We start from the raw sequence: 20,150 nt of genomic DNA, 5'->3' as shown, positions 1-20,150 counted from the left end.
TGATTGGTTATTCAACACAGAAACAAGGTAACCTTTGACCTCTGCCTTGGTTTCAAAATGAGAGCTGAAACTCTGAGCATGCAGGAAGGTGTGGGAGGATCTGATCGGTTGTAACTGAAATGCATGTTTAAGCTGTGTGAGGTCATTGGGTGTGGGCATGTGATCTTCCTACCTAAAAACAAACAAACAAACAAAAAAAAAACGTGAGGGGGCTGAAGTTTCTCAAAGAGCCTGCACTGATGCTGCATAGGTAAAAGTGGACAGGTGAGGCATTTGTGGTGCAGACAGGTGTGTTCAGAGGGCTGCACTGATGAAATCATGATGCAATGATGAGATCATGGAACAGGCTCAGGTGGTTATCCACAGAGCCCCGCCCCCTCCTGTACACGTTTTTAAGTGTGGTTTCTGTCCGTCGTGGGAGCTGCTCACAGATCAGCTGATTTAAACCTTTAACGTCCATGTGGCTCGGTGTTACGCGATGACGCCACTACAGCTGCATTCATTTTAATCAATTTTAAACTAAACCATTATGGAAAAACTTCTAATAGACAACAAATTAAAGGGAAATGAAACATCTGATGTTCTGAATAAAGTTGTTGTTTTTTTTGTTTGTTTTTTTTAAATAAAGCCTGAGTGCTTCCGGTTGGGCTGGTGGAATGACGCGGTGTTTCCGGTGTTTTGGATAACGCGCCTGTGGTGGAGTCTTGGTCCTGCTGCCGTTTAACGAGCACACTCACGGACACGGTAAGACCCGCACCTCTCTCCGCTCCCGCGAGGCTCGGTTCTCCGTACCGGGCCCGCTGCCACGGCCGGAAGTACGTCTCTATCCGCGTGAGCGCACCGAGCTAACAGAGCTAATGCTAGCCGCTCGGTCCGTGCTAACTGTAAACAGCTGACGTGTTATTCGATAAACAGGCGATCGATCCGCGCGACTATCGATCACGTGATGAGGAGCTGATCGATGTTCTGATCAGTTCTGTGTGATCGGACAGGCCGAAGGGGTGAGAGGCACCGGTGAGGGCCCGGGGTCCCGCTCGGGTCATCCAGACCTCCACCTGAGTCCAGAGAGCCGACGTGAGGGGCCAAACGGGTCACCGAGAAGCTCCATGGAGGGGTTTCCTTTCATTTGTCACCTCCTGGCTCAAGCGTGAACATGTGTTCAGCTTCACATCTGATTGATCGGTGGCTCCAGGCAGCTCCTTTCAGATATCGGAACACAAAGAAAGGATCGACCCCAAAATCACAGATCGTGCGTCCGTGTACTGAACCAGGTGTGAGGACAGCCAGAGAGCTATGCAGGGGGCTGTTTTCCGCTCTTAGTGCCGGAGTCTCAGAGTTGCTGAGATGATGAAGCCCTCCATCAGCTGTTAGAAGCCATGAGACAGAAGCATTGATTGGACAGGCTGGGCAGCGTCCACGATGATGACATCTCGACCATCTCAAATTTAGCTGCAAATCTTGTGCTCCAGAGTTTGAACGTTTATGAGTGCTTCAAATATCAAAAACTTTCCAGGATGTTTTTAAAAACTTCCAGCAGGTTTCTTCACAACTGTCCTCACGGCTCATTCTCACCATCAGCATGAACAGCATCTGTAATCTGGGAGTTTGGCAGTTTCCAGATGTTTCTATAATTATCACTTAAAGCAGGGGTGTCAAACTGCAGGCCTCGAGGGCCGGTCTCCTGAAACTTTTCCATGTGTCCCTGCTGCAACACACCTGAATAACATTAGTAACAAGACTCTATAGAGCTGCATGCTGAGGTGGCAACCCCACCTCCACTCAAGTGAAGTAGTGCTTGGAAAAATGTACGTCTAAAAGTACTTTAAATGCATCGTGTTCATTCATGAGCGCCTGTCAGGTCTTGCTAATGACCTACTTGTGTCATTCAGGCGTGTTGCAGCAGGGACAGCGGCCCTGAGGACTGGAGTTCGACACCTGTGGCCTACAGCATTATTCTGTTAAATATGTGCATCATTTTCATTTTGAGAGCTGCTGCAGGAGTCTGAGGATTCACTTTAAATCATTTCATGCATTCAGATACATTTAACAAAATCCACAGCTCGTTCAGGGTGAGCGGGCGCAAAGGTCGAACTCAGAGCCAGTCTGAAGTGAGCAGAAACGATATGAACGAACGATCTGAAGTTTTGCAGTGTCTGATTTTTACAGTGAGCTTCGGGCGCTGGTTCAGATTTCAGAGTGGATGGTCTTCATCAAGGATAAATCTCTCAAATCTGAACAACTTTTATTTTCTCTCCTCTGGACAGGAAGAGTGAGGCTGCCACCACCACCTGTCAGCTGACTTGCTGAGCACGCTCAGTAGGAGGGGTACCCTCCACAAAACTCTGATTAACACAGTAAGTAAGTGACTTGATGCATGCTCAATCATCCAGGTGAGGAAGTCCCAAAAAGTTGATTCTGTTCATGTGGACGTAGCAGCCGATCCCTACTCCCCATGAATGGTACTGATGGTCACCGATCAATCAGTAGTCATGACAATTCAGGATGATCATTAACATGATTAATGATCATAAACTGACTTCACAGCCTGTTGTTGGTCAGTGGTGCAGATGTGCTGTTTATAAGGTTGGAAACTGACGAAGTCACCTGATGATGATGAAACGTTTCTCCCACTGAAAACATCCTGATGAACAGAATCAAGTTTTTGGGAGTAAGTGTGTAAATGTCACTGACTCCTCTGCAAGTAAACCGAGATAAGAAGTGGCAGCGTGCCGCACACAAGCACGCCGTGACCACACTTTTTATTTTCAGGTCTAACTTGGACCGCCATCATGGTGCTCGCCGACCTGGGGAGGAAGATCACCTCGGCGCTGAGGTCACTCAGCAACGCCACCATCATCAATGAAGAGGTGAGTGGGTCGAATCTGAGCGCCCAGCTGACACCGCCATGGTCTGTGACTCACCATATGTGTTTCCAGGTGCTGAACGCCATGCTGAAGGAGGTGTGCGCCGCTCTGCTGGAGGCCGACGTCAACATCAAGCTGGTCAAACAGCTGAGAGAGAACGTCAAGTGAGTGTGATCGTCCTGATCCCGGCGTCCGAGTGTCCCGTCCAGGTGTGCTGAACTCTGCTTGTTTTTGTCCCTGCAGGTCTGCCATAGACCTGGAGGAGATGGCATCGGGTCTGAACAAGAGGAGGATGATCCAGCACGCCGTCTTCAAGGAGCTCGTCAAGGTCAGATCGTCTCGCTGCCAATGCTCGATCAGGTTAAACACCAACAGGAAGTTGTTGAGTCTAACCATGCAGTGTGTGTGTGTGTGTCATGTGACCAGCTGGTGGACCCCGGCGTGAAGGCGTGGACCCCCACTAAAGGCAAGAACAATGTCATCATGTTTGTCGGTCTGCAGGGCAGCGGAAAAACTACGACCTGCTCCAAGGTGACCCACACTCACCTGTCATAGACCCCCCCCCCCCCCTTACACAGGCCCCGCCTCCTGCTGTGTTCTCACTGTGATTGGTGTGTTTCCTGCAGCTGGCGTATTACTACCAGAGGAAAGGCTGGAAGACCTGCCTGATTTGCGCCGACACTTTCAGAGCAGGTTAGCGTCACTTCGTAGACTCACTTCCTGTCAGTCACATGACCGCCATCATCATCTCCTCTCCTCTCTCAGGTGCCTTCGATCAGCTCAAACAGAATGCCACCAAAGCCAGGATCCCCTTCTACGGCAGGTGAGTCTCGGACAGGCGGCGTCCCTGGTGTTACCTCTGGGTGATGAGTTCAGGGATCTGCCGAACGTGTGTGTGGTGCATTCACGTACCTCCTGACTGTCCGTGCTCCTCAGTTACACAGAGATGGACCCGGTGGTGATCGCCTCAGAGGGCGTGGAGAAGTTCAAAGCAGAGAACTTTGAGATCATCATCGTGGACACAAGCGGACGACACAAACAGGAGGACTCGCTGTTTGAGGAGATGCTGCAGGTCTCCAATGCTGTGGTGAGTCCCTGAACGCACCACCTCAGGTGCAGTCCTGCTAAGTAGAGCAACAGGAAGTGTTTGTGTGTGAAGGTGCCTGCCTGTTCTGGACTCAGGTGTGTCCCTGGTCCTGTTTCCGTAGCAACCCGACAACATCGTGTACGTGATGGACGCCTCGATCGGGCAGGCCTGCGAGTCCCAGGCCAAAGCCTTCAAAGACAAAGTGGACGTGGCGTCGGTCATCGTCACCAAACTGGACGGGCACGCCAAAGGAGGAGGAGCTCTGAGCGCGTAAGCCTAGCGTCCTGTGCTGCATGATGCTGTCATACGACTGTTACGGTTTACCTTCTTCTTCTGCTGTTTCCTGGCAGTGTGGCGGCCACACGCAGTCCCATCATCTTCATCGGAACGGGCGAGCACATCGACGACTTCGAGCCATTTAAGACGCAGCCGTTCATCAGCAAGCTGCTCGGTAAGCACGCGCCAGGGGGAGGGGCATATGCACGGACGCACGCTGAGCGGCTGTCATTGGTGGACTAACTGATTACAGTTAGTCCACTTTTTTTTTTTTTTTTTTTTTTTTTAATCTGACTGATTCTGGATATTTGAACTGAGCCGTTTCCATGGAAACCTGTCGACTCCTCTTCCTGTCAGGAATGGGTGACATCGAGGGCCTGATCGACCGAGTGAATGAGCTGAAGCTGGATGACAACGAGGAGCTGATCGACAAGCTGAAACACGGTGAGACGGCGAGCACGCCACCCACACTGCACTCTGGGTAACCTCACTAATCTTAACCTTTGACCTCTGACCCGCAGGCCAGTTCACCCTCAGAGACATGTACGAGCAGTTCCAGAACATCATGAAGATGGGCCCCTTTGGACAGATCATGGTACACACTCACCTGAAACTCACCTGAAACTCACCCGAGGCTGAGAGACGGCTTGATGACTGTGTGTGTGTGTGTGTGTGTGTGTGTGTGTGTGTGTGTGTGATGCGTTCAGGGTATGATTCCAGGCTTCGGGACAGACTTCATGAGTAAAGGCAACGAGCAGGAGTCGATGGCTCGACTGAAGAAACTGATGACCATCATGGACAGCATGAATGACCAGGGTAACACGCGCGCGCGCACACACACACACACACACACACACACACACACACACACACACAGCTGGTCCTGATGGATGACCCGATGTCTCTCCACTCTCTTGGGTTCTGCAGAGCTGGACAGCAAAGATGGAGCGAAGCTCTTTAGCAAGCAGCCCAACAGGATCCAGAGGGTGGCCCGGGGATCAGGGGTCGCCACCAGAGATGTCCAGGAACTCCTCACCCAGTACACCAAGTTTGCCCAGATGGTCAAGAAGATGGGAGGCATCAAAGGACTCTTCAAAGGTACCGACACCTGCTGAGGGGGTCTGAGAAGGTTTTCAGGAACATGTGAGAGGTCAAAGGGAACTGAGCGGGTCTGCAGGTGTACAGCGTCCTGCCACTGACGTGTTTATGGCGTGCTCGCTGTGTTTCAGGAGGAGACATGTCCAAGAACGTGAACCCGTCTCAGATGGCCAAATTGAACCAGCAGATGGCCAAAATGATGGACCCCAGAGTCCTGCACCACATGGGTAAGACCAGAACCCAGACCCAAACACAGGTTTGCTCGCCTGCAAGCGTCCTGGAGAGTAACACCTGTGTGTGTGTGTGTGCGTGTGTGTGTGTGTGTGTGTGTGTGTGTGTGTGTGTGTGCGCGCTCGCACGCAGGCGGGATGGCGGGACTCCAGTCGATGATGCGTCAGTTTCAGCAGGGCGCCGCGGGCAACATGAAAGGCATGATGGGATTCAACAACATGTGACCACCAACCAATCTGCTGCCTTATCTACAGGCTCCGCCTCCAGACAGTCGGAGGGGTGGGGCTTAGAGTTACCTGTTCTCTGCTGCTTTCAAAGAGAGGGGGAGAGGATGTTTCATTAATTTAAATGTGTAGGATGAAAATGGAGTGTCCTGATTGGACGAGCTAATGATGATGATGATGATGAAGATTAGTGATGTATTTTTGGTGTTTAATAAACGTTTGTATTTACACCATTTTACACCTGCTGTGTTTTGTTTGTTTGTTTGTTTTTTCACACAAGTAGTAAAGTCTGGGATTTTCAGAATAAAATCGTACTGTTTGCTTTGAGTAAAGCTGTAAAATAAATAAAGTGAGTTGTAAAAGTTTTCAGTAGAAAATAAAATGTGAGGTAAAAGTTTGAGTTTATTCCAGGAACTTTTAATTCAGTGAGAACAGGAAGTGTGTGGGCTGTTCTTCAGCCTGTTTAATGATGATTAATAAAAATATGAAGACTGAACAGAGACGTGACTGAAAACGGTATCAGAATTCAGGTAATAACAGGTAATAAATAACGGGTAATAAACAGAAGAGTGGCATCTGGTTTGGGTGTGAAGAGTGCAGACCCTGAGAGGTTAGAGCGGCTCCTCCCGGGCTGTGGGTCAGAGTTTCTCAGGTTTCAAGTTAAAGGTTGTCACAGTGAGATGAAACGGATGAGTCCTCCGGGCTGGAGCTTCATTGCGCCGCCCCTCTCGGGTCTGGTTCCGGGATTTCTGTCGGAGTGAACCCTCTGCCTGCGTTTTTCCTCTCTGGGTCTTGACGTGGCGGCCGCCATATTGTTTTGCTGTGTTGTCAGTGGAGAGCGGCGGCAGCTTCAGCAGCGGTGAGTCTCGTTTACCTGGAGCACGGACTCACCTGGGCCTGGCAGAGCTCCAACCTCAGCTGGCCTCTGTCCAGCCACCTGTGCTCGCGTCCCGTAACTGTCACCCGTGTGACGTCAGTGTCGCAGTTAGCCGTTAGCTTGAGTTAGCTGCTGTGTGATGTTGAGAAAACGGGGCTGACTTGGTGTTTGAGTCCTCGGGTTCGGCTCCAGGTGTGCCGACGCCAGCAGCTACCTGTGCCACACGGCTCCTGCTGTCACACACCTGCAGGTGTCCCACAGGTAGCTGCTGACGTCAGTTTTTTTTTTAAGTGTCGCAGGCGCAGCATCTCTGACCTGCTGGACTTTAAATCCTGCAAAGGTCGCGCAGAGTCGGTGGGTGCCGGTGAGGTCACGTGTTTAAGAGTGGCACTGTCTTGATGATGATGATGATGATGATTCTGGGATGAAGCCTCAGATTCAGGTGTGACGTTAGAAACTCTCCCATAGTGAGACCAGAGCATCCAGCAGGACCACAGGGACCCGCAGCCCGCCCACCAGACTGTTCGGTTTTTGTAGGATTTTGTGTTCGGCTCGTTTTCGCGGGTCTCTGCTGGAGCAGCAGCTGGGTGTTCATTTCTCGGAGTTTCCTGCGAAGTTCGGCCTGAGCTGGACTCCATTGTGAGCATCGGGGCTGGTAGCTCAGTGTGCATTTTCTGCAGTTTTTACAAGAAATGAAGGCTTTCTGGAGCTTTTTCAGTTTAAGAGTGAAGTCTCACTGACCTTTGACCCCATATCAGCCTGTTTGTGTCAGCATCAACCAGACTAGGGAGAAACGTTTTTTCTGATTTTAATTCTTTCTGTTGGTTCGTTCTTATTATTGTTATTGTTGTTGTTGTTTGTGCTTTATGAAGGTTTAGCAGTGACTCGTTTTTCTGCAACGTGTTCAAACAACATAAAATCATTTCAACGTCACCATAAAAATCCATCTCGCAGGTTCAGGCGCTGCCTGCTGTTTTTCTCTTTTAGTAACTGCTCACCTGGAGCTGTGCCTGTCTTTGGGTGTGATTTTTCTTACCTTTGAGACTCACCTGTGTTTATGTCTAGAAAGTAGAACCAGTGAGAATGTGGGTTGGGGGGGACAAGTAAAATTGCTACCTGGTCGCATATAAACATGGACACCTGTTTGAGATAAACACCAGGATGACATCGCCTCTCACAGGTGTGTCAGTCTGGTGAGAGATAAAGCCTCACCTTTGAAACGGTGACGCAGGTGTTTGCACGAAAACATCACTTCAATCCGAACCAACGTAACTTTAGAAGAAAGTGGGCGGGGCTTATTCCCACGCTGCCAATATCACTGCACTACCCTCACACTGCCCACCCCCCACCCTCTCCTCCTCTCATCAGCTTATACCCAACAGTGTGACCCCCCCCTCCCACTTCCTGGTGGTTCCATGACGACCTTTCCAGAGTACATCGCTCAGAATGAGGAGCGCGACGGCGTCCGTTTCAGCTGGAACGTGTGGCCGTCGAGCCGGCTGGAGGCGACCCGGATGGTGGTGCCGGTGGCGGCTCTGTTCACTCCGCTGAAGGAGAGGACCGACCTGCCCCCGATCCAGTACGAGCCGGTTCTCTGTAGTCGCGCCACCTGCCGCGCTGTACTCAACCCACTCTGGTACGCATCACAGCCTCCAACACTCACCTGTCCGCCCACCCTTTACCTGTGTGCCCCGCACTCATCTGTCTGTGTGTTTGTAACTTTCAGCCAGGTGGACTACAGAGCCAAGCTGTGGGCCTGTAACTTCTGCTACCAGAGGAACCAGGTGAGTGCCGCAAGCCCCGCCTACCTGTCAGGTGTTCCGGGTGTCACGGGTGGAGTCTGACCTTGTCTCTGTCTCAGTTTCCTCCGTCCTACGCCGGGATCTCTGAGGTGAACCAGCCTGCCGAGCTGCTGCCTCTGTTCTCCACCATCGAGTATGTGGTTCAGGTGAGTCCTGAGGACAGGTGAGACAGGTAACGACCGTGCCGTCAGGTGTGTGAGCCGCTGTGCTCTTTGTCCCCAGAGGGGCCCTCAGATGCCGCTGGTGTTCCTGTATGTGGTGGACACCTGCATGGAGGACGAGGACCTGCAGGCGCTGAAGGAGTCTCTGCAGATGTCGCTGTCTCTGCTCCCGCCCACCGCGCTCGTCGGACTCATCACCTTCGGACGCATGGTTCAGGTGCACGAGCTCGGCTGCGAGGGTATCTCCAAGAGCTACGTCTTTAGGGGGACCAAGGATCTGAACGCCAAACAGCTGCAGGTACGTCACCTGCATGTCCCTCTGGGGTGGGGCTGGGGGCTTCCCGAGCGTCAGAACTCAGGTGAGTTAACAACACCTGTGCTTCCTGTAGGAGATGCTGGGTCTCACCAAACCTTCGGCCGCTCAGGGACGAGGGCCGCAGGCGGCGCCACAGCAGTCATTCAACAGGTGAGCCTCCTGTGAGCCTGAGTGGGTGTGGTTTAAGTAAAGGTGCTGTCACAGCAGCGGCATTCCTCACTGTGAATTTTCCTGCAGGTTTCTGCAGCCGGTGCAGAAGATTGACATGAACCTCACCGACCTGCTGGGGGAGCTGCAGCGCGACCCCTGGCCTGTGACGCAGGGCAAGAGACCGCTGCGCTCACTGGGCGTTGCCATGTCCATCGCCGTGGGGCTTCTGGAGGTGAGGGGGCGGGGCTTTAGGCAGACAGAACATGGCGTGGATGTCTCAAAGACTTTGATCATCGGTTTTGTTTGTGTTCTTTTACCCACAGTGCACCTTTCCCAATACTGGCGCACGCATCATGACCTTCATAGGCGGCCCGGCGACGCAGGGGCCCGGCATGGTGGTGGGAGACGAGCTGAAGACGCCGATCAGGTCCTGGCACGACATCGAGAAGGACAACGCCAAGTTCATGAAGAAGGCCACCAAAGTGAGTGCATGCCATTTACAGACCATGTGACCTGTTTTTTTTACCTGATTATTTTCATCATTACTTTATCGTTCTTTAAGACTTTTAATGGTTGTTGTGAGCTTTGCTCTCGTTGTTCTGATCGCTGGCTCACAGCACTACGAGTCTCTGGCCAATCGAGCGTCCAGCAACGGTCACATCATCGACATCTACGCCTGTGCCCTAGATCAGACCGGCCTGCTGGAGATGAAGTGCTGCACCAACTACACCGGGTACACACACACACACACACTCACTCCTGAACCCTGTCAAAGGCTGGTGGGCTGTGTAGTGCCCTCTGTGGTCGTATTCGTGCGTGACGTGTGTCTCTGTGTCGCAGCGGTTACATGGTGATGGCCGACTCCTTCAACACGTCTCTGTTCAAGCAGACCTTCCAGAGGGTTTTCACCAAAGATGTCCAGGGATCCTTTAAGATGGCCTTCGCCGCCACGCTGGAGATCAAGGTATGAAGGAAAAGCTCAGAAGAACAGGGAGGCGCCGCCCCCAGCACATCTCTATCACAGGTTAATGACCCCTGCTGTGTTTTTCCCATGCAGACGTCCAGAGAGATCAAAGTGTCCGGTGCCATTGGCCCCTGCGTGTCTCTGAACGCTAAAGGACCCTGCGTCTCCGAGAACGTACGTGAAGCTAAGACAGCGCCATTAACGATGCCCCCTGCAGGCAGAGACAAAGGGGGTGTCCAAATTCATGGGCTGCATCCTCCTGAGGCCGCATTTGTAGACCGATTACGTTACAGTGACGCGATGAAGGCTGTCCAAATTCGTAGACTCCTCCGAATGCAGCCGACAAATGCGTCCTCCTTTTCCCCGAATTTGAAGGATGGGTCGGGTGTGTCCTTCGTGGCCTACCATATCCCAGAATTCATAGCACGGCCCAGCCAAACTCCAGTTTTCAACAATGGCGGTCGCTACTAAGTTTTTAATATTACTCTTACTAATCTTTCTGGGTCACAAAATAAACTTTTAACATATGGTAAATGGCCTGCATTTGTATAGCACTTTTCTAGTCCATAGGACCCCAAAGCGCTTTACACTACATTCAGTCATCCACCCATTCACACACACATTCACACACACATTCACACACTGGCGATAGCAAGCTACATTGTAGCCACAGCTGCCCTGGGGCGCACTGACAGAGGCGAGGCTGCCGGACACAGGCGCCACCGGGCCCTCTGACCACCACCAGTTATATATTTTCAGGCGAGAAAGTAGCTGTGTAAACATCAAATATCTGTTCGGTTTATCAAGACATCACATATTTGCAAAAGTGCTCAGACGTTTTCGGAGACGTCTGTTACCCACCAGCTTGATAGCTAGCCGGGAGCTCGAGGGTCACTAGAGCCGCCAAGAACGGCACAACACATAATTTTCAGATCACTGCGGTCTTTTGCTACTCGGGTTAAACGTAATGTATAAGTCACTTAGACAACCTAAAAATGTTATTCTTTGGCTTTTTTCAGTGTTTTGTTTGTTCGTGAGTAAATCGGTTTGGCTGAGATTAAAGTTATTAGATTAGATTAGATAAAATAAAACTTTATTAATCCCCCGGGTGGGTTCCTCCTTGGTTTTCACACAGCTGAATAAACATCAAACAGAAAACTGATTAAACAGAAGTGTGAGACAGTCGAGAATTTACAATAGTGTCCTGTTATATTTTAGTTCAATTCAATTCAATTTTATTTATATAGCACCAAATCACAACAGCAGTCGCCTCAAGGCACTTTATATTGTACAGTAGATCCTACAATAATAGGAACAGGAAGAAAACCCAGCAATCATATGACCCCCTATGAGCAAGCACTTTGGCGACAGTGGGAAGGAAAAACTCCCTTTTAACAGGAAGAAACCGGCAGAACCAGGCTCAGGAAGGGGCGGGGCCATCTGCTGTGACCGGTTGGGGTGAGAGAAGGAAGACAGGATAAAGACATACTGTGGAAGAGAGACAGAGGTTAATAACAGATATGATTCAATGCAGAGAGATAGCAAGGAGCAGACGGCTGAGTTCATTAAACTCCACCGAGACAGCGGTGATGCTAATCTGAAGGCTAGACCGTCCAATTTCACAGCCGTTTACTTCCGGCCTACCCGACCTTCTGAGGACCCGGCCTTCGCGTTCTACATGGGCCGGGTCCTCAGGAGGATGCAGCCCATGAATTTGGACACGACCATAAAGTACACTAACACCGCCCCGTGCAGGCAGAGACAGGAAGTATGCTAACACTGCCCCGTGCAGGCAGAGACAGGAAGTACACTAACACCGCCCCGTGCAGGCAGAGACAGGAAGTATGCTAACACTGCCCCGTGCAGGCAGAGACAGGAAGTACACTAACACCGCCCCGTGCAGGCAGAGACAGGAAGTACACTAACACTGCCCCCTGCAGGCAGAGACAGGAAGTACACTAACACTGCCCCCTGCAGGCAGAGACAGGAAGTACACTAACACTCCCCCGTGCAGGCAGAGACAGGAAGTACACTAACACTGCCCCCTGCAGGCAGAGAGAGGTAGTACACTAACACTCCCCCGTGCAGGCAGAGACAGGAAGTACACTAACACTCCCCCGTGCAGGCAGAGACAGGAAGTACACTAACACTGCCCCCTGCAGGCAGAGACAGGAAGTATACTAACACTGCCCCCTGCAGGCAGAGACAGGAAGTACGCTAACACTGCCCCCTGCAGGCAGAGACAGGAAGTACACTAACACTGCCCCCTGCAGGCAGAGACAGGAAGTACACAACACCGCCGCCTCAGAATCTTACTGCTCATATAAATGCTGATTGTGTGTTTTTGTCAGGTACAGGTGAACCCTCAGGTGGGTGTAATTCCTGTGTCCGGCCTGCAGGGGCAGAATTGCTTAGACTGTGACTGTTTGTGTTCCAGGAGATCGGCACGGGAGGAACCTGTCAGTGGAAGGTCTGCGGACTGGATCCGAGTACCACGCTGGCGCTTTACTTTGAGGTCGTCAACCAGGTATAAACACCTGACCTCTGACCTTTGATTCTGTCACTGTCACCATGAAGCTACTGAATTATTGATATCCACCAATTAAAAGAAAGTTCAGTGATCTGCAGTGATGTCATGGTACAGGATGATGTCATAGATCCTGCTGTTGAGAAAATAAGAGCTCAAGCTGACAAAATAAAAGCCCCACTGATGTTTTGATAGTAAAATGTTGGTGTTTAAAACAACAATTAGACCAGTGATCATCTGTTTGTAGTTTATTTTTTTAGTTTTTATTTATTCGCTCTAATTATTTTAAAAGTAATATCATTTTATTTTTGCTGTTTAGCGGGACAGCTTTCAAAATGAAAACGGCAAAAAACTAAAGCAGCCAAACTGACAGTCTTTCTAAGAGGATGCTCAGTCATAATAAGCAGGAAATGAGTTTGAATTTGAAGTGCACACATCAGGGCGGAGATGCTGACTTCCAGGCTCCGCCGAGTTTGTCCATCATCCTCGATCCTGCTGGGCTGCACAAGCCGCTCGTCACTCCCAGAGTCTCCGGCTGTTTCTCAGCTCTGTTCACGTGCAGCACGGCGTCCAGCTCAGAGTTTAAACGCTCAGTGTAACTGAGCCCATGGAACAGTTTGACCTTCGTCCTCCGTCTACTCTGTGCTGATGTGGTCACGTCAGCATAAACACACCTCTGCTGAAATGGAGCTGAAAGAGCTCGGACTGTTTGTGACTCTGAGTGGATCAGGAAATGTTTCGTGTTGTGAGACTGCGGGAGATCATCAGCTGAACATCAGTGTGCGGTCTTCGAACACAACGTCACGTCAGAACTCGTCCACGCTGAAGAAGATGATGAGAAGTATGGCCTACATTTCTCAGAGTGCACAGGTCCAGTGATGGTGATGGGAGGGTCATGGTCTTGTTAGTGTTTTGGGAGAAGATGGAGGCTGTGTTGCGGTCATACTTGTTGTTGTTGTTGTGCTAGGGCGATTGGTCGCAGGTAGATGGAGGGCGGAGCTCTGGGAGTGGGACTCCAGGAACATCCCGGCACAAGGAACGAACCTGCGGAAACTTCGGCACACCGCCGCCCTGTACCTGCTGGAGTCACAGAGAGACAGACAGGAAGTGACGTTCCTGTTCACTATGACATCATGAGCGCGTCATAGTGACGTTTCATTACTGCTTCAAAACTGATCGGGGCCTTCGATAAAGAAAGTCTGACTCACGTCTGCGTCATGCAGGTGATCCACGGGTTGAGCGCGGCGCTGGTCAGAACCAGCCAGGAGGAGAGGGCGGCGGTCACGGACGGACTCTGCTGACCGCTCAGCGTCTCGTACAGACACACAGAGATGTAGGGCAGCCAGCAGACCAGCAAACACACTGCCAGGAGACAGGAAACAGAGTCACATGACTTCATCAGCAGCCCCTCTATGAGTGAGCTGGTGTTTGGAGACTAGTTATCTGTGGACTAGTTAAAGAGGCGTAGGGACTACAGAACGGCCTTGAAGTTGCAGATCTGTCTACCAATCTGAAGGTGGGCGGTTCAATCCCTGGCCGCTCCAGGCTGGAGACACTCTCTGCATGAACAGGTGGACGTGGCGTGTAGAGTGGATGAGTGCTGTGTTAGAGCCAGTAGCCATTCACTCGTAGCGCTCTCATTGACCTTATGGCGAAAACATTAACCTGGTTTATCGGTCACTCAGACCGTCTGCAGCCGGCTGTGGTGACCTTTGACCCTGTCTGTGTTTATGACCTCAGTGTTTGTCCCTATAATGACAGTAATGGCAGTGAGTCACAAAGATAAACATGGACGCTGATCCTCAAAGACGGCCGCTGTGACGTCGAGGTTTTAGTTTAGAGGGTAAACGGCTGCGGCCCTGTGGTCACATGGTCCTGCTGTTTGGTTTGAGATTATGAGGACATTGGATCTGCCCGGCTTTACGAACGGGGAAATGTTTTCTGTCGAAGGAACAAAATAATTTCATGCATCAGACTGTTTCCCGTTAGGCAGGATGTTCAGTCCCAGTGGAGAAATACTGGAACTCCATATGAAATCACTGGTAATTACTGGGACTGTTGCACCAATTAAAGAATCTAGAGGACAAGTTTCAGACTACTCACTGAAGTTTAAGAGACTGCAGAGATTTTTAGACTAGCTGTAGATTTTGAGCGTTTAACAGGAGTTGGAGATTAGTTAGTAACATCTGTGTACTGAAGTTTGTTTACTAGCCTGAGCATTACTTTCACACAGCTGTAAGTTTGTAGCTGATTTGAGGAGTTGTGGAGATGTTTGTGGGCTAGTTACAGAGGTTGGAAACTAGTCGTCGGACCTCTGTGTGGGGGAAACTTGGAGTAAAACTCAGAGGACGAAGTTTTCACAAAGAACGTGAGTCGGTGAAGTGGAGGTGTAACCCATGTCCCTGCAACGTCAAGGAACAGCTTGAGCTCACCTGAGGTGGTGACCATGACGATGGAGCTCCTCAGGTAGTTGTTGGCAGGAACGTAGAAACAGTGCAGCTCGTTGCACATGAAGGTTCCCCTCCTGGCCTGCTTCCTGGCCACGTACACGATGTATCCGTACAGCGAGCACATGGTGAGGATCGGCGCTACGATGCCCGCCCCCATCCACAGCAGCACGAAGTACCTGTTCTCCGGGGTGAAGCTCGGGCAGCAGAGGAACCGTGACTCGCTGTAGGCGTAGCTGCCGAAACCCAGCAGTGGCATGGTGGCGTTGGCCAGGCAGAACAGCCAGACTGCGATCAGCACCGCCCGGCTCCGCCCCGCCGTCCAGATGCTGTGGAAGCTGAGTGCAAAGCAGATCTCCGTGAACTTGTAGATGGTAGCCCAGGCAAGCGAGTGCAGGGAGGCGGTCTGCAGTAGGAGGAAGATGAAGCCGCCGCCCTGACAGACGTCGGCCTCACTGGAGTGTCTGACAGGCTGGGAGAGGCTGTTGTACGCACTGAAGGGGATGGCGGAGAGTCCGAGAGCGAGGTCGCTAAGGCTAAAGCTCAGGGTGAGGCCCAGCGTGTCGGACCGCAGCTCCTTGTTCAGCAGGAGCACCAGTAGGAGGAGGAGGTTCCCACAGGTGGATGCCACGCTCGTCAGCAGCATGAGAGCGGCGTACAGCGTGCTCAAAATGTCCGCCATCTTCACATGGACTCGCAGGACAGGAACGTGCACCGTGCCGAAGTGATCCAATCACCTGCAGGCTCTCTGATCAGCTGATCGATCAGCTGTTGGTTTCTTCTGAAACGAGGAGCAGAGGACAAGCAGCTTCAGCAGGCTGTCGCAGCTGCTGAGAGCCCACCGTCACCACGGAGACTGCTGGGATTACCTGAGGCTCTGTGAGTCACACCTGAGCTGCAGTTGAAAACAGAGAGAGCGCCTTTCAAGGACGTTTCCACCAATCAAAAACAAGAGCCAAGACCAGAAGAAGAGTCCACCTGAACCTGCAGCTGACCGGACCAATCGGGAGGAAGAACCATGCCGTCACCTTCATCGATTGATTATCAGCGCGGTCTGTGGTCTTCAGAGGTTAAAGGTCACACTGATGTTGGCTGGAGTTGATCAGTCGGTGTGTGTGACTCTGATCGCAGTCCAACGAGTCTGATCGGCTCAGTCTGAGCGGGGGAGGGTGGACCGCAGGGGGCGTGTTCTCCTGGGGGTGTGTTGCCATGGCGCACCTGTTTGACACCTGCTGTGACGATGATGAGCACACACACACACACACACACACACACTTACTTACTTACCTGCTGGCTGTAAAGTAAACAAGATGAACATCCAATATCCTGTGTGTGTGTGTGTGTGTGTGTGTGTGTGTGTGTGTGTGTCAGTCACGCAGCTTGACTCAGGTAATAACAGGTGTGCAGGTGTGTAATCACCCTCACCACCTGCTGAACCTCAGACCGCTGAGGAGCTCAGGCCGGGGTTGGGTGTGAAGCAGCCAATCATAGCTCAGCTTTGTTAAAGAAAGTGACCTCTGAGTCACGTCTGGAGGCAGAAAACGAGCGTCAAACACAGAAACACACCTGAGCAGGTGCTACGGAAATAAACAGTCCAAGGGGTCGTGACCCTGACAGCGAGGTCTCAGGGGCGGGATAAATGCTGGAGGCGGGGTTAACGTTCTATGATGTTGATACCTGATTAACCTGACCTCTGACCTCTAACTTGCCTGTTTGCGGTCACTTCCTGCAGCACAACGCGCCGATCCCTCAGGGCGGCCGCGGGGCGATCCAGTTTGTCACGCAGTACCAGCACTCGTCAGGCCAGCGACGCATCCGGGTCACCACCACCGCCAGGAAGTACGAACACACCTGCCTCTACCCCATCACTACACACACACACACACACCTGAATTAATCCCGGTCCCTTCTCTTCCCCTCAGCTGGGCCGATGCTCAGACGCAGATTCAAAGCATCGCGGCGTCCTTTGACCAGGAGGCGGCGGCCATCCTCATGGCGAGGTTGGCAGTGTACCGGGCAGAGACGGAGGAGGGGCCGGACGTGCTCAGGTGGTTAGACAGACAGCTGATCAGACTGGTAGGAGAACACACCTGCAGAGTGAGCGCCACGATTGATCCGAACAGGAAGCAATTGATACCTGTGTTTGTGTTCAGTGTCAGAAGTTTGGCGATTACCACAAAGACGACCCGAACTCCTTCCGGTTCTCCGAGACCTTCTCCCTGTATCCCCAGGTGACCCGACTCCCGTAACGCTCTGCGCAGACACACCTGTGACACGCACCGGGACACAGGGCTGACGTGTGTTTGTGTGTTTCAGTTCATGTTCCACCTGCGGCGTTCGCCGTTCCTGCAGGTGTTCAACAACAGTCCTGACGAGAGCTCGTATTACCGACACCACTTCAACCGGCAGGACCTGACGCAGGCGCTCATCATGATCCAGCCGGTGCTCTACGCCTACTCCTTCAACGGCCCGCCTGAGGTACCTGTACACCTGTGTGCACACAGTGCAGAGTAAGCAGCTGGATGTGCAGGTGTTTCATGTTTCAGAATCTGAAGCTCTCATTGGGAAACAAACTGTGAGTTATTGATCACTGATCGATTAACTGATCAGACTGTGTGTGTGTTTCTAGCCCGTCCTGTTGGACAGCAGCAGCATCCTGCCCGACCGAATCCTTCTGATGGACACGTTCTTCCAGATCCTCATCTACCACGGAGAGGTACACCCGACACCACCAATCACACCCCAGCACCGCGTGACATCACAGCTGTCTAAGCCAATCAGGGTCCAGTAATTTAATTAGGATAGAGCCACAATTATCATTCAGATGGTTTCTTTAAACGTGATCCAGCTGTTTCCATCACAGATGTGACGCTGAGCTGAGTTCCCACCTGATTTCAGTCCAACTCTCAAACCTGAACGTGCTTCAATCAGCTGTTTGCAGTTTTACCTGCTGAGCTCGTTCATATCCTCTCGTTAACTCAACAATTCACCTCACATGAGCTCAAAACACACAAATCTTTAAAGAACCATGATAATGAGCTGACCCGTGCAGGTGTACAGTTGTGTCTCACTGCGTCTCTCTGTTAGACTGTGGCTCAGTGGAGGAAGGCCGGCTATCAGGACATGCCCGAGTACGAGAACTTCAAACACCTGCTTCAGGCTCCAGTGGACGACGCCCAGGAGCTGTTGCACACGCGCTTCCCCATGCCGAGATACATCGACACGGAGCACGGCGGCAGCCAGGTGAGGGCGCAGGCACACACCTGAGAAACACATCAGCTTTATTTACATCACCTCAGATCACGAGGCGTGACATCAGCACAGCGGCAATGTGACATCATCAACAATTTCCCGGTGCAAACTCTCGTTTTTGCACCTGTGCCCACACCTATACACACCTGTAGACATGATCAGCAGGTGAAAGGTTTTCTTCTTCTGCTGTTTTCAGGCTCGCTTCCTGCTCTCCAAAGTGAACCCCTCCCAGACCCACAACAACATGTACACCTGGGGGCAGGTAAGACTTTAACCTGTAATCTTTAACCTTTAAATGTGGACCAATCAGACGCTGTGTTTACACAAGTCCGCCCCCCCCCCACCGCAGGAGTCCGGTGCTCCGATCCTGACAGACGACGTCAGCCTGCAGGTGTTCATGGACCACCTGAAGAAGCTCGCTGTCTCCAGCGCCGCCTGAGTGTGCCATCGGCTCACCTGTCCTCATCTGTTTGCTTTTTATTTGTTTTCTTGCTGCCTGTGTTTCCATGGCAACAGTTCACAAGCACCATCAACCAATCAGCAGCAGGTTTAGAGTTGTAACCTCACAGTGTAGAGATGCTATTGTTAATTGGCCTTTTTAAAAAAAATTAAGTTGCATTTGATTGGTTGATCCTCTCAGACAGTGGGAGTGATAGCTTTCAAAATAAAAGCCACTGTGTAGTTTTAGTCTGTGAAGCTTTTATTGTGAAACAACAGCAGGAAGTGGTGGCCGTTGGGAGTTTTTCCCCCCTAAAAGGTTTCAAATTGATTTTAAAATTTTAACATGTGATTTTTTTTTTAAATTTAGGAACAGGAAACAGGAAGTGAGGTGTTTTTTTTTTTTTTTTAGAAAGCATGTGATGTCACTGAGCGCGCGAAGCTGTCTGCTTGTGTTTGAACACTAACCGAGAACGAGCGCAGAGGTTCACCTTGCCACTGTTCTCGTCTTTCTAATAAAATCTGCAGAATTTTACAGAGTTTGTCTTCTTCTGAAACGTGAAGCTCTGATGTCATCAGAGACGCAGCACCTATGCATGTGTGACTGAGCCCAGTGTTTTATAAAGCACTGTCTGACACCCTGCAGACGGTCTGTTTGTAACTGTAATCGGCTGTAGACAAGATGATCACAGGACTGAGGTCGCCTCCACCTCTGCTCAGACACCATCAGTCATCCCAGCAAATAGCACCACCCCATATTTAAAAATCCACTTTAGGGTCACACTTTTCCTTTAAAGTGTGAAAAGGAAAAGAAACCTAACAGACCCTCGAGGAGCTTCTGCTGTCAGTCGAACAGAGTCCGACTTTTACCCTGAATTAACCTGAGTGACCCGCCTCACCATCTGAGCATTCCCACTCACACAGGTAAAAACAATAAGCCAAGCTGTGGGGTCCTCAACATGTGCCACACCCACAGAAACAGACACCTCTGCTAAAACGCTGCAGGTGAGCAGGTGGAGTGGAGCTCAGCACTGTCTCAATTCAGGGGCTGCGTCCTCCTAAGGACCCGGCCTTCACAGTCTACGTGGGCCGGGTCTTCCAAAGACCGAGAAGGCCGGAAGTGAGAGGCTGTGAGATGGGACGGTCTAGCCTTCAGATTTGAGCCACCAGTGGAGTTTAATAAACGCGGCCGTCTGCTCCTTGCTATCTAAAATATAACAGGACACTGGAGTAAACTCTCAGGCATCTCACACTTCTGTTTAATCAGTTTTCTGTTTGATGTTTATTCAGCTGTGTGAAAAAAAAATTGGCTGGACCGCGCTATGAATTCTGGGATAAGGTGGGCCACGAAGGACACACCCGACCCATCCTTCAAATTCTGGAAAAAGGAGGATGCATTTGGCTGTATTAGGAGGAGTCCACAGCCTTCGTCATGT

General features: G+C 51.2%; 3 protein-coding genes across 4 annotated transcripts; 2 read left to right on the top strand and 1 right to left on the bottom strand.

Annotated features, from left to right (window-relative positions):
- Positions 1-630: 630 nt before the first annotated feature.
- On the top strand, positions 631-6,018 carry srp54 (signal recognition particle 54). Of its 2 annotated transcripts, none has more exons than XM_082515968.1 (17): positions 631-744; positions 2,265-2,354; positions 2,770-2,867; positions 2,937-3,028; positions 3,108-3,192; positions 3,291-3,395; positions 3,491-3,557; positions 3,630-3,687; positions 3,801-3,951; positions 4,073-4,221; positions 4,302-4,402; positions 4,585-4,671; positions 4,749-4,822; positions 4,935-5,043; positions 5,155-5,325; positions 5,457-5,552; positions 5,689-6,018. In XM_082515968.1, exons 3-17 carry the CDS (start codon positions 2,790-2,792, stop codon positions 5,778-5,780), a joined length of 1,515 nt encoding a protein of 504 aa, XP_082372094.1. In that variant the 5' UTR covers positions 631-744; positions 2,265-2,354; positions 2,770-2,789; the 3' UTR covers positions 5,781-6,018. The 2 variants fall into 2 exon arrangements, with proteins under 2 accessions (XP_082372094.1, XP_082372095.1); XM_082515969.1 differs by having other exon boundaries at positions 2,265-2,358.
- Positions 6,019-6,390: 372 nt separating this feature from the next.
- Positions 6,391-19,249, top strand: sec23a (Sec23 homolog A, coat complex II component). The gene is made up of 20 exons (XM_082515959.1): positions 6,391-6,639; positions 8,026-8,293; positions 8,384-8,441; positions 8,519-8,605; positions 8,682-8,918; positions 9,010-9,086; positions 9,174-9,318; positions 9,410-9,568; positions 9,704-9,819; positions 9,927-10,050; positions 10,144-10,224; positions 12,488-12,577; positions 16,757-16,863; positions 16,947-17,100; positions 17,178-17,255; positions 17,341-17,502; positions 17,654-17,740; positions 18,112-18,267; positions 18,473-18,538; positions 18,626-19,249. Exons 2-20 carry the CDS (start codon positions 8,073-8,075, stop codon positions 18,713-18,715), a joined length of 2,295 nt encoding a protein of 764 aa, XP_082372085.1. The 5' UTR covers positions 6,391-6,639; positions 8,026-8,072; the 3' UTR covers positions 18,716-19,249.
- On the bottom strand, positions 12,584-16,333 carry LOC309695376 (histamine H2 receptor). Its single transcript, XM_082515988.1, has 3 exons — positions 15,010-16,333; positions 13,786-13,939; positions 12,584-13,657 (listed from the first exon to the last, which is right to left on the bottom strand). The coding sequence occupies exons 1-3, from the start codon at positions 15,704-15,706 to the stop codon at positions 13,471-13,473; spliced, it is 1,038 nt and encodes a 345-aa protein (XP_082372114.1). The 5' UTR covers positions 15,707-16,333; the 3' UTR covers positions 12,584-13,470.
- Positions 19,250-20,150: the final 901 nt, after the last annotated feature.

Source organism: Aulonocara stuartgranti (assembly GCF_965226115.1).
Source record: "Aulonocara stuartgranti genome assembly, chromosome: 19".
Classification (NCBI taxonomy): Eukaryota; Metazoa; Chordata; class Actinopteri; order Cichliformes; family Cichlidae; genus Aulonocara; species Aulonocara stuartgranti.
The sequence above is the reverse complement of the archived record's forward strand: the minus strand, read 5'-3'. Positions and strand labels throughout refer to the sequence as shown.